General features: G+C 39.3%; 1 protein-coding gene across 5 annotated transcripts in view; it reads right to left on the bottom strand.

Annotated features, from left to right (window-relative positions):
• CPNE4 (copine 4) overlaps window positions 1-12,571 on the bottom strand; it is a 434,637-nt gene that overhangs the window by 324,946 nt on the left and 97,120 nt on the right. For 3 of the 5 annotated variants that reach the window (XM_069473241.1, XM_069473242.1, XM_069473243.1), the window contains one exon: window positions 7,773-7,953. The exons of the other annotated variants lie outside the window; for them this stretch is intronic. In XM_069473241.1, coding sequence (XP_069329342.1) covers window positions 7,773-7,953 — 181 coding nt within the window. The remainder of the gene's footprint in view (window positions 1-7,772; window positions 7,954-12,571) is intronic. 5 annotated transcript variants of the gene reach the window in all.

Genomic DNA, 12,571 nt, shown 5'->3' with positions numbered 1-12,571 from the left:
TAAGAAAAGAAACTATTCTTATTAAGGATGTGTTAAGGGGGAGGTAGAAAGCAACATCAAAGTTTTCCCAAATGGGAGTTTGATGCAAATCCACAGTGGAAAACTTTGTGAACAACTGAAGAAAACCGTTGTTTTTTTATCAACTGTCATGCTAGGTGTTAGCCACTGAAACGTTGCAAGTCAACAAAGTGTGAACAGAAAATCTTTCGAGAAAGGAGCTTGTCTGTAATATCCAGAGGGAATATTTTAATTGACTTAATTTTCATTTTTTAGCTCTGTTTGTGTCCACAACTGAGAGGTTAACTGTGTTTCAGAGACCTAGCCACGGGGGTGCAGAAGTGTAGTCTAAACTCAAATACCTCCGGGCCCACTTAGGTAGGCAAATGAGTGAAGCAGCCTGACTAGCAGGAAGCACAAGGACAAACCCCATATTCTGTTAAGGAGAGAAACCACTAATTATCACAGCTCATTATTGCCATAGCATTACTCAAAAGAAAGCAGTAAGCTGAGGTTTTATGAAAAGCCTTATCTTTAAGTTTTGGCAACTATTAAAAAACTTGTTAGACTGTAAAACCAGACAAAATATGTCTGCAGGCTACAGAGAGGCCACCAGCTTCAAGTTTGCAACCCTTAATAAAGTAGAAAGAGCACGAGTTTTAGAATCAACCAGATTCCAGCTTTACTATTTGCTAGTTGTATGTTCCTGGGCAATTTATTAATTCTGCCTAAGCCTCAGTTTTCTTTTCTGGTTAGTAAAGCCTGTATTGCACAGTAGTTGTAAGGATAGAATATATGTAAAATCTCTAGTACATAACTGGTATCAACACATTTTGATGGCTACTTTGTCATCAACTAAATGTTCATATTGCCTGTCCCATTTTCATAAAAGTTCTAGGCTTTGGAGCAATGGAAAATTGAGTATCTTAAGTACAGGAGAAGTTGCTATTTTGAACTTTATCCTCAGGGCTCAATACACAAGAGAGTGATGCCCCACTACTATCCCAAGTATGGAAGAGACTTGTTGCATAGAGCTCTTCCATGAAGTCTCTAGCCAAGAAAAAATTGCCTTGAAAGTTTACAACCCACTTCTCTGGGGGTAGACAAGCTCACAATCATGGGCACACACTTCCTTTTCTGTGCTGCTAACAGGAATGCTAGATCATATGGCAACCAAACCCTATGTCTGGGTAGGTGAGGGTGGGGAGGAAAAAGAGAAAATAAAGAATAGTGGAGGAATGGAACAGTGATTGATTTTTAGCCCTAACCCATAGAAAGATAGCCTAGGCACCCCACTCACTGTATACTCAGAGAAAGGAATTGATTTAAGATGTTGTTTTGAGCCCTCTTTCTCAAGGTCACAGGACCGTCTAAGACTCCAGCCCTCTGTCTCTAAGGTGGAGTGAGTTCTACTGGACACCGAGGTCTTTGAGAACACAAGCCACATCTTTTTCACGACTCTCAATACATGCTGGGGTTCAAAATCTGTGTTGCTTTTTCATAGGGCTATTATCAGCAGCAAATGACATAAGTAGATGGACTTTGTGAATATAAAGTGCTATATGGATATATTATTATTATTACAAGCAATAATCTTATCTTAGAGTCCACTAATAAGTGATGTATTAGATACAACCACACTGATTATTGCTAACAATTATTACCAACAATTCACCAAAACCCATGATTCATCATAACATGTTTTCTTATGGAATTAATCCAAGGGTAATTAGTTCTCAGAATTACTGAGAGCTGCTTATGAGGGAGCCCAATAATTGTATATTAACATTAAATGGGAAAATGGAATTAATGGTGTATAGAGCAGCATCTTAGACATTTGGAAAACCAATCGGTTTTCCCAATGAGGACAAGTATTCTGTCACTCATAGGATCTCTGCCAAGGGCCAATCGTGAGCTTGGCTCTGCTTCATGGAGAATATCCAGCCACACCCAGGAATAAAGCATGTGCTCCAGTGAATTGAATAGAAGTCTTTAGTTCACAAGGGTGCTTGCCTTTTGAACCTCTGAGAACTGTTCATTTATTCCACTTGGTTATGATGTTCAGTTCCAGGAGTTAGGGAACACATCAGTACTCACCAAAAGGCAGGAGGAAATTATTTCCACCCCTCAGTGGAAGATGAAGAACATTCTAAATTATCATTACACTTAACTGTCACCATACATCGTCATTGTTATATGCCAGGAGTGAGTGCAGAGGGGATTTTTAAAAAATGAATATGGTCCTAAACTAGGGAATTGAAATGGTAGGTCTAAAACTCTCAGTTTGGAATGTATTTCCAAGTTGTAAATTTTCTCTTCCCACTTTTCTATCAGTAAAAATCATGGCCATTACTAAAGATTTACTGAAAGTTTTCACCCAATAAAGACACCATCCCATTTTGAAGTTCTGGAAGGAAACACAACCATCTTCTCTGAATTCTCAATCCTTAGACATACATCTCAAACACTGCTGGTCTGCAAAAAGCAACAATCTTTTCTGCATTTCAGAACAACTGCTTTCCAATATTTCAAAGACATAGAAGTTCATTCTCATTGACCCTTAATACCGCTAACAGCAACAGAAGATCAGATTATAGGTCTTACTGAGTCTAAAAATCAGGCTTACATTTTTATGATTCACTGTAGAGTTCAAATGTTTTCTTCCATTATTAACAAATTATAGCCAATCAAAAGAACAAATATTTCCCTTTCATGTGGGAAGCCCAACTGAAGGTAGTTATAACTATTGCAGGAATAAACTAAGCTGTAAACCGGGACATCACAGGGCCCTTTCTCTGCTAGAATTCCATTAGAATTACAGTCCAGCAATCACAAGTAACAAAAAAGAAACGTTAATTTCTAGTTACATCTCCCCCCAAAAATTTAAGCTATAAAATTAATTGTCCATGGTAACATATTTTTTTAAGAGACAGGGTCTCACTATGTTGTCCAGGCTGGCTTAGAACTCCTGGGCTCAAGCAATCCTCTTGCCTCAGCCTCCCAAGTAGCTAGGACTACAGACACACGCCAACACACCCACCTGTCATAGCAGTTTTACAAACTCCTTTTCTTCTCCTCTCCACCCTAACCAAATTCTCCAGCATATCAAAGATGCTTCTGGAATCACACTGGCTATTTTGATTTACATTTAAATTAATAAAAATTAAATAATCCAAAATATGATTCTTCAGTTACAATAGCTACCTTTCAAGTGCTCAGTAGCCACATGTGACCAGTGTCTATTTTATTGGACAGTGCAGACACAGAACATTTTCATCATTGTTGGGAATTCTGTTGGAGAATGCTGATCTAGAGACTCTCTTTGGCTAAACTTTAAAATCCTCTCTGAAAGATAAGCTCACCTTGCTTTTCTCTCTCTCATCCTGACACCCCTCAACAATCTCTTCATTATGCAAATCGGTTTAGCCTCTGGGTTTGTTATTTTTTTCTTCACTTAGCCATTTGCCAGATTCCCCAAAATGAAAACACTCAGGAAACTGACACAGCCAGCATGAATTCTCTTATGTAAGGCTTTCATTTGATTCTGTAATTCTGTATATAGAAACCTCTTTGGAAATCCAGACATTTTCCAGTGGGTGGATACAGAAAAATGCACACATCAATAAATCTTGTTCATGTGCACTGCTCATACATGCTAGCCTTCACTAAATGTAATAGCAGAGCTAAGTGATTTAAATAGGCTGTCAGGTGCTTCTCATTTCTACCATAGGTGTGGAGTAGAGACCACTCATTGAACTTGTACAGAAAAGTAGGAGTTGGCACTAAGTAAATATAAACTACTTGATGATGACTGAGTGAATGATTCTCCAAGTTATTGTCAGTTGTTAGAAGGTTCATATGTTGGTCATTTACCTCTTTGCTCTCAATGCATTCTATATCCTCTCTCTGGAAACCTTGTCAACTGGCTTCCAGCAAGGTTTGCCCAGTGGAAGGCACTGATGAGAACAATGGAAGGGAGATGACAGGGTATCCCCATCTCCCTTCCAGGAAGCATTTCCAGCACCATCTGCATTTCCTCTATTTTTCTGCTTCCCACCAGATAGGCCCTTGTTCCATGGATCCAGCTTCTGCTAGGTTTGGTTCTGGTATTACTATCTACTCCTTTTGTCCTCCTTGCCTACTGGTGTGCTTGTAAATTTTTAACAGGTGGCTCTCTTAGAAGGGGAGAGAAGAGGGGAAGAAGTCCTGATTTGAAATGTTTGCCAATGTCTATGGTGTAAATACATCCTGACTTGTATAATTCCTGAATATTGAACAACCTGTTCTCAGGAGACTGTACAAGGTAGCTCCAGCACATTACCACTCCAGCCGTAAGCAAACTAGTAGCTTCCTGTTGTGAATCTCTGGGTTCTCTCACAGCTCTGTTTAGTTTCTCAGTATTTTTAACTCCTTTGTTGCTAGTTACCTGAATTAAATTATTTCTATTAGTTACCTGGCATTATAGCCTAACTGTACATTGTTAAGAGAGTAGAATTTGTTAGAGAAGTGCTTCTCAAAGTACCAGAATATAAATGAACCATATGACAAGCATGCTGGAAATTAAGCTGATATCATTGGTTATAAAGAGTGAGACTTTCTAAATGAAGTGATAAAGGAAGCAGTGAATCAATTTACATTGTGGCACAGCTTCTTATCTCACTATACACTGGTGACAAAGTGTGTGGGCTGGTAGCTGTGTGCAGACCACACTTTGGGTAACACTGTAATAGAGCACTTTGGAAAAGCAATTTGGCAATATGTATCAAAAGCCTCAAAAGCTTCCCATCCTTTGTCCCACCAGTTCTACTTTAACAGAATCTCTTCTAGGAACTCATCCAAAAAGAAGGGAAAAGCCGTATGTACAGAGAAGTTCATTGCAGTATTCCTTAAAATAGAGTATTTTTTGAAGCAATTTCAAGGTGAAAAAAATAGAAAAATAATTATTTAAATCTATTTGATGGGATATTACACATTTTTATAAATTACAATTTTCAATATTGTGGCAATATGGAGAAAAATATATACTACTAGGCAATAAAATCAGGAAAGAAAATTTTACATGCATGATGAGAATCATATAAGAATATGTATGCCAGAAGGAAAAGAATGAAAAGAAATACATAAAATAATAGTTGAATTATGTAAAGGGGCATTAGTAGATGGATTCTTTCCTCTAATTTTCAAAGAGTGGCTTTTTTATAATGTAGGCGTTCCATTCGTTTTGTTAAATAAAAAGTTTTAAAAAGATCTAGCAACAAAGTTAATGAGAAAATTTAGAAGAAAAAATATATTATATATTAAGACACCCATGAATACTGTTTTAGTTTACGATATAAGCCTTGGATGAGTCTGAAGTTAAATTAAGATCTCCAATCTGCCCATCTATCATTCATTCCCCATGCATGTTGCCTCCTCACCTGAATTTCATCTGCTCACCAACAGCTATCAAACCTCCCTTTCAGAGAGGTGGTTGATATTACATGTGTAATTACAAGTAAATATGCTGCCTTTCATGTCTTTTGAGCCTTCTTTCTACGATAGAGTGGACAAATGTCCCTTAGAGGAGCACCTCCCAGCTATTTGTAAACAGGTGGAAATATAGAAGGCCTGAAGGGTTGGTCCCACGAGATCCGAAACAGGTCTATGCTTGCTCTGCTTTGCTTGGCTTCAAACTCTTTATCCAAATCTCACGGAGTACTTGGTTCCCTCAGAAAGGACAAGAACTGCTTCCTCTGCTACAACCTCTTCTCCTCCCTATTCCCCCATTCACCTCAAACCAAACTAGATGTTTAACACTGCTTATTTAAATCACATACCTAAAAGCAAACAAAAAAAAAAAAACCCCACAAAGAAACAAAAAAAAAAAAAACTTAAAAACCAGTCTTTATCCAATTTTTTCTACTTTTAAATAAACACACAATACCCAATGGCAGAATTCAACCTGCAATATTGTCACACAAACCACCAAAGACTAACACCTGTGCCCACCATAAGTATCAAATAACAATAAAAATCTCAGGTTCTGGAGCTCAATTGCCTGAGTTTAAATATTAGATTTTCCACTTACAAGCTGACTGCTTTTGGCCAAATCTTTAATCTTCCTGTCTCTCAGTTTCCTCATTTGTGAAATGCAGATAATATCTCATAAGATTGTTACAAAGGTTAAATTAGTTATTTCACATAAAGCACTTAGAACAGAGGCTGGCACTTGATACATATTCAATAAAGTTTAGCTCATGTTGTTTTAAGTTCTTACTCCAAAAAATAAGTATTTCATGATGCAGCCCCTGTAAGGCAGTCCTCCCTATCCTTCCCCAGGTACCACGATATCTGTATGAGCATCAGTTAGAGAATCAGCTGGTCAAATGTAGCATAGCTGATACAAAGATCCCCACTCTTTTTCCTAGAGCTTTTTTCCACTGGGTCATGATCAGTTTGAGTTTCACAGGCACAAAAATGAGTAAATCCTTCCCAGAATAAACTTTAAAAAAAACCCAAGTTAACTCTTGAGAATTTGGAGCCCATTGCTCTTTGGAAAATGATTCACAGTGATACCATTCTATTTACACCACTGCCCAGTGAGCTGCCATGCACAAGCACAGCAAGGAGTGTGTGCTAGGAAACATTCTGAGTGCACATTCTACACATGAGCTTTCAGGGATATTTGAATGTGGTTTGACTACCTTCCAAAGCCAGTTAAAACTGAGCTAGTAAACCCTCATGTCCTTCCTCCCACTTCTGCCACCCCAATCTTCTTACTGCTGAACATACTCATGATCTCCACCAGCAGGATTCATCTTTCTCCAGTCCCCAACCAACTCAGACCAAGATATCACATCCAACTCAGCCCCATCGACCCACTGGGCTTGGAATGAGTCACTCCTGCAGTCCTGAGGGCTGGGTTCCATTACCACTGTTGGAGTCCCACATGGCTCTCTGGGATCTACAACATTCTCTGGAACCTGTGTTTCTCCATAAACCTGTGATTTGTCCTGTGTTAGCTCCTCCACCACTACCCTGTTTTGGGCTTGGTCAGAGAACTGGCCTTCAGTCTTGGTCCCTACTCCTCAGTTCTGGACAACTTCCCTGAATAGTAGGTACTCCAGCCCAGCTCCCAGGATCAGAGCTGGCCCCATTGCAGACTATTGGCCAGGGATTTTGTAGGACTGACTTGCTCATATGTGTCCTCCTCGTTCCCTCTCTCAATCCAGAACCCATGGAAAAGACTCTTGTCTACTGCACTGGTTCCATCTGAGTAGTCACTTCTCTTCCAGCCCCCTAAAACATGTCCCCTCAGAGCTACCATTCCCAGAATTCTAAGTAAGTCTAATCTGAGCTCTGCCTTGGCCACAAGACTTTGTCTATAGAATCAATTTTTGGAGCATCAGCTTTCTCACCCCAGCCCAGCCTGGGGTCTAGATTCATGTCCATGCCTGACCCCCTTGCTGCCTATCCTTTGCCAACAACTGGGCATAAGACAAAGAGCATACTATGAATATTTCTTGTTAATTGAAAAAAAAAAAAACAAAAAAAAAAAAACAAAAATAAAAACCTCCCCAAAGGTCTTAGGCTCGTGAATTAAAGGCAAATTTTAAAATATCCACAACTTCAAAACAGCCACAGCAAAACATCATGATACAAACAGAAACATGATCATATTCATTTCTTGAATTTTCCATCTCATCAAGATAAACCAATCGCCTGAAGACAGGAAATATCAAAGTATTTTTGAACCAACCATCCTGCCATGCTTCTGTCCATGTGGACATGCTTACCTCAAACCACTGCCCGTGAGACTGCATCTTGAGGATGACACAGGGGTCTGGTTTGGAAAGGGCATCTCTGTCAGAAATGCCTTTGCATGCCACACGCAGCTCCACTTTGGTCAGGCACGGGCTGTTGAAGATTCCCAGCGTGTTGGCAGCTGACTCGTAAATGTTGCTCATCTTCTTCATTCTGTTTTAGGCAAGGAAAAGAAGAAAAAAGACACACCAATCACTGCAGTATTTGTCAAAGGAAAAGCCCCCTAGTCACCCTTCAGGAAATTGTTTGATACACAGTTTCAGATATTGAAGGTGTATTTATTATCTCACTTTCCAACCTAGTGACATATTCCAATGAAACACATCAAAAACCAACAATAACAACAACAAAAACAGGCGCTGATGCAGACTTGACTAAGAAAACTATTTTCCTGTATTATTTGCATACATTTGCATAGTACAATTTTTAGTCTGTGAAATAAAATTAATGAATTAGTGCAATAGACTGCAAACTGTAATCTGGCTCTAAATTAAGTGCATGGTTTTTGTGAGATTTTACAGATTTGTTGGTTAATCAATTTAATCACATATCAAGTTTTTAAGACTCCCTAAAAATCCAACATTCCTCCTATGTTATGGTACAGAGAAGTATATTGTTCCACCTGAAGAAACAGCCAAAATTTCCCATCCTTAAAGCCTGGCCCACTAAATTAAGTGCATGGTTTTTGTGAGATTTTACAGATTTGTTGGTTAATCAATTTAATCACATACCAAGTTTTTTTTTTTTTTTTCAGCTACCAGATTTTATTTAAATGATCTATCTTTCAACGAATTAGTTACCATGCATTATCCACATTTTATAGATAAAGAGCGAGAGAATCAGCAAGCCTGATTTATTTACCTAAGACCAACATAGCTGGTAAGCCACAGGGTTGGTCACCAAGCCTGGGTTTATCAGCCTAGTTGAATCCTGAGCTTCCCTCTAGAGAAGAAGTGTGTGTGTGTGTGTGTGTGTGCATATTTTCTTTATTTTTTTGTACAACGCGACACCTGCAATAGATGGGTTCATTAGCATATAGTACTTAAAACACAGGCCTGAGTTCTAGGTCTGCCTACTAGTCATAGGACCATTGAAAAATTTGTTTAACTTTGTGCACAGCAGTTTCCTTATCTGTAAAATGGAGTAAGATTAGTAGCAGGATTGTTGAGCAGATAAACATAAGGATAGTGGGCCAGGTCTACGACAACTGCCCCCAAAATGTTGACCTTGTTTGCAAGTGCATTCTGCACTCAAGGCTTTGGGTGAGGGGCTCATAAAAGATACAAAGATGAAAAGGACAGGCTTATTGTCCCTGAGGAAACTGGCCAGAAAAGAGAGGGGACTTTTTAGATATGGCACAGAGGGTTTGTTTAATATAGGAAGAGACATTTGGGGGGACTGGAATTTGACATACCAAGTTTTTAAGACTCCCTAAAAATCCAACATTCCTCCTATGTTATGATACAGAGAAGTATATTGTTCCACCTGAAGAAACAGCCAAAATTTCCCATCCTTAAAGCCTGGCCCACGTCAAGATGCCATCAGCAAGCCAGCTGCAAGAGGCCCAGCATCTGAGTCCCCACCCCACGTGCATAAGCCTATTCTCACCTTTTCTTTCCCCACTCCCACCTGCCACATCAGAACTTAGAATCAAAAGGGGACAGTAAGAGGAGAGGAAAAGCACAAAGCATATGATTCTGAACTCGTGGAAAGAGCAGCTACATATAACACAGCAGGCCCCCTGCCCATCTCCACATGACACCCTATACAATGACACTTTGCATGCCAGAGACCCAGGACACAGGGATCCACCAGAGCACACCAGTGCTCTTCTCCTTCTCTGAGTGTAAGGACACTAGAAGATTTTTCCAGGAGCAAAATTCAATAACCTTCTCATGGAAGCCTGTGTCCCTGTAGATTCGTTAGAAAAATGATAATGGCTTCCTCAACCTCACATATCACTGGTGGCTTACAGTAGAATTTCTTCATCTATAAAACGGGGATAATCCCTCCCTCTCTCCTTCCCTTCCTTCACAAATATTTAATGAGCTTCCCTTTGGTACTGGCACATTCCTAGGTTTAAGTGAGTACACCACGCTAACTCTTTTACAGGGAGATGGCTGTGCCTCCGTGTCCCACATACACTCACACACATGAACAAAGTTTTATTGTAACACAGGCATGCTCATTCATTCACGCATTATCTGTGGTTGCTTTCATTACAATGGTAGAGTTGAGTAATTGCCCAGAAAGCTTAAAATATTTACCATGTGGCCCTCTTCAGAAAATGTTTGTTCGGCTCAGTTCTAAAATATCAGGTAACGAGAATTTGTAGTTGGGGAGAGTTGCAATTCTATTTTAGTATGTGTTGTGGAATTAGTTTGAGGATGAGAGCTGCTCTGTCTTCTACCAAACTGAACATTTATAGGGACTTTGGGATATTTGTTTTTTTACGTATGAGAAAATTTAAGCTCAGAGAGGACAGGCAGCTTGCCCACGTCATGCAATTATTCTAATGGCAGAGCTGGGGCTGGAATGCTAGTTTTCTATCTCCCAGCCCACTGCTATTTTTACCGCAGGTAAAACCTTTAGCTAGAGAACTGTTCAAATCTACAAGGAATAGTGGATATAACAACTTTCCTTGATTTATTTCAACCTCCATACAGTCATACTTCCCTTCTATTTTTAATTAAATTTTATTCAAGTATTGAAAATACACAACTCATAAGTCCACAACTTAATAAATTATTGCTGTTCCATATTTACAAGTTGTGAGCAGACCAATAATTAACGCAACATAGGTGACAGAGTGTATATGAAATAAAATTTACAACACAGCAAGAGAGGAAAGGAGTTAGCTAGTGGGAAGATGGCTTTGTGTTTAGACAGGTTTGGAAGTATGTTACAAACTCTATCAATTTTTTGATAAAGACACCTTATTCTTCAATCAATGTCTTACTGAATTCTGCTTTTCTCAATGCCTTAACTGGCTCCTTGGAATCTACATTCCTTTTCTGAAGACTTGACTGGCCTCTTCTATCTCTAGGAGCCATCCCTACCCCCGTCCCTATCCTTGTAGGCTCATACCCATGTCCATCCCCTTCTAGACCCACTGACTGTATTCTACAGCACACAACCTTCTATAGAATGGGACATCTTCTTGAATACCAATCTTAATTATAAAGTACAATGCAAAAAAAGACTCTGTCAGGGAGACACAGAGTTCCAGATTGAAATCTTGGCTCCTCTACTTACTATCCGTGTGTCTCGGGCAGGGTCCTCAACCTCTTGTATAGTAACACTTACCCTGAAGAGCTGCTGTAAAGAGCAGATGAAATAATATATGTAATATGATTAGCATAAAACTAGGTATGCTCTAAAACGAGCTCTAGATGCTCTAAAAGTGGTAACGATTATTATTGTATTCTAACTTAGCTCAAGATAAAATCATTCATTCTACTACCAACTAGAAATCTCTTAGATTTCTCACCACTGCTTTAAGACCAAAGTTCTACTAAAACATTTAAAGGCCTTCTGTCTTTGAAGCCCAAACGATCTGGGCATACCATACTCCACCTAAGAGCACACAGCAACCTCTCAAATTGGTAGTTTGGGGATTCATATATATGAGCCAATGATTCTAACAGGTTCACAAGTCAGATAGTAAAACAATGGTGCCAGCTCTAAGAATATTGTGAAGCTGATTTATCAACTTACTGGGATAGGCACTTTAGTGTTTTTCCCAAAGCATTAGCTGGCTCCCTGGGAATCCTATATTCTATAGAAGCCCTTTCTTGATCCATATGACAGATGGTCATGTGTCATGTGCAACTCACAAGGTATCAGATAGGAACTGCAGGAGTCCCACAATGCAGAGGGATCAAAGGTCTCATCCTCCTTCATTTATTCATTTTCAGGTTATTACAACAGTTTTGGTTCACATGTACCTGGTTACGTGGATTTCAGACAATAATATCTAGTTTTAACTATCCCTCCTTTGCAAAGGTATCATTGCAAAGAAATCTCTGAATATAACGCAACGATGCAGGCAAGCAAACACCATGAAATGGCAGAGGTGACAGGTTTACTATTCATAGTTCAAGGTTTCCATCAGCCTTTGTACCTGCTTTAAAATGATGGCAATACAATCACATGACTTAAAAGTTGCCAAAAATACTTCAAAATTATCAAGCCTTCTTAAAATATGGGTTGACACAATCATTGATGGAATATCCCACACAAAGTGTATGTAGTACTTACTCTGAATTATTAATGTTAATAAATTTAAACAGTTTATAAAAGAATGAACAAATGAACTGGAGGTACATGTTTAGGGATGTTTTTATCAATGGAGTATATGATCCAGCAATTTTATAGATTGCTTCTTTAAGCAATCTATACTTGGATCTATACTTGGAGGATTTGGAGCTGGAAATGAATGTGAGCAAATAAGAGTTTGATAAAGGCCCATCTGGTACCAATATGATAGTTGGACTGGAGGAGACAAAAAAGCCTGTGAATGTATGAGGCTGTTATGCTGGCCTTTCTATTCCTCCCCTCCCCTTGAGTCTCCTTCCTTCCCTCTGCTCAGGGCCCTGAAAGGCTGACCTCCACTGACTGCCAGCACACTGCTGCAAAGTTCCCTGTTGGGTTTGACTTTGGTCAGTGCAGACCTGGGAAAGGGAAGAGAGAGAGAACAGCATGTTTCTTCCCAGTTTCTACCCTGATCCTCAGCAGTGGCCAAGCTAATGGCCACAGCTCTATCTCCAAG

The sequence above is a fragment of the Eulemur rufifrons genome, chromosome 7 (assembly GCF_041146395.1).
Source record: "Eulemur rufifrons isolate Redbay chromosome 7, OSU_ERuf_1, whole genome shotgun sequence".
Lineage (NCBI taxonomy): Eukaryota > Metazoa > Chordata > Mammalia > Primates > Lemuridae > Eulemur > Eulemur rufifrons.
Note: the sequence above shows the minus strand (reverse complement) of the source record. Positions and strands in the feature narration are given on the sequence as shown.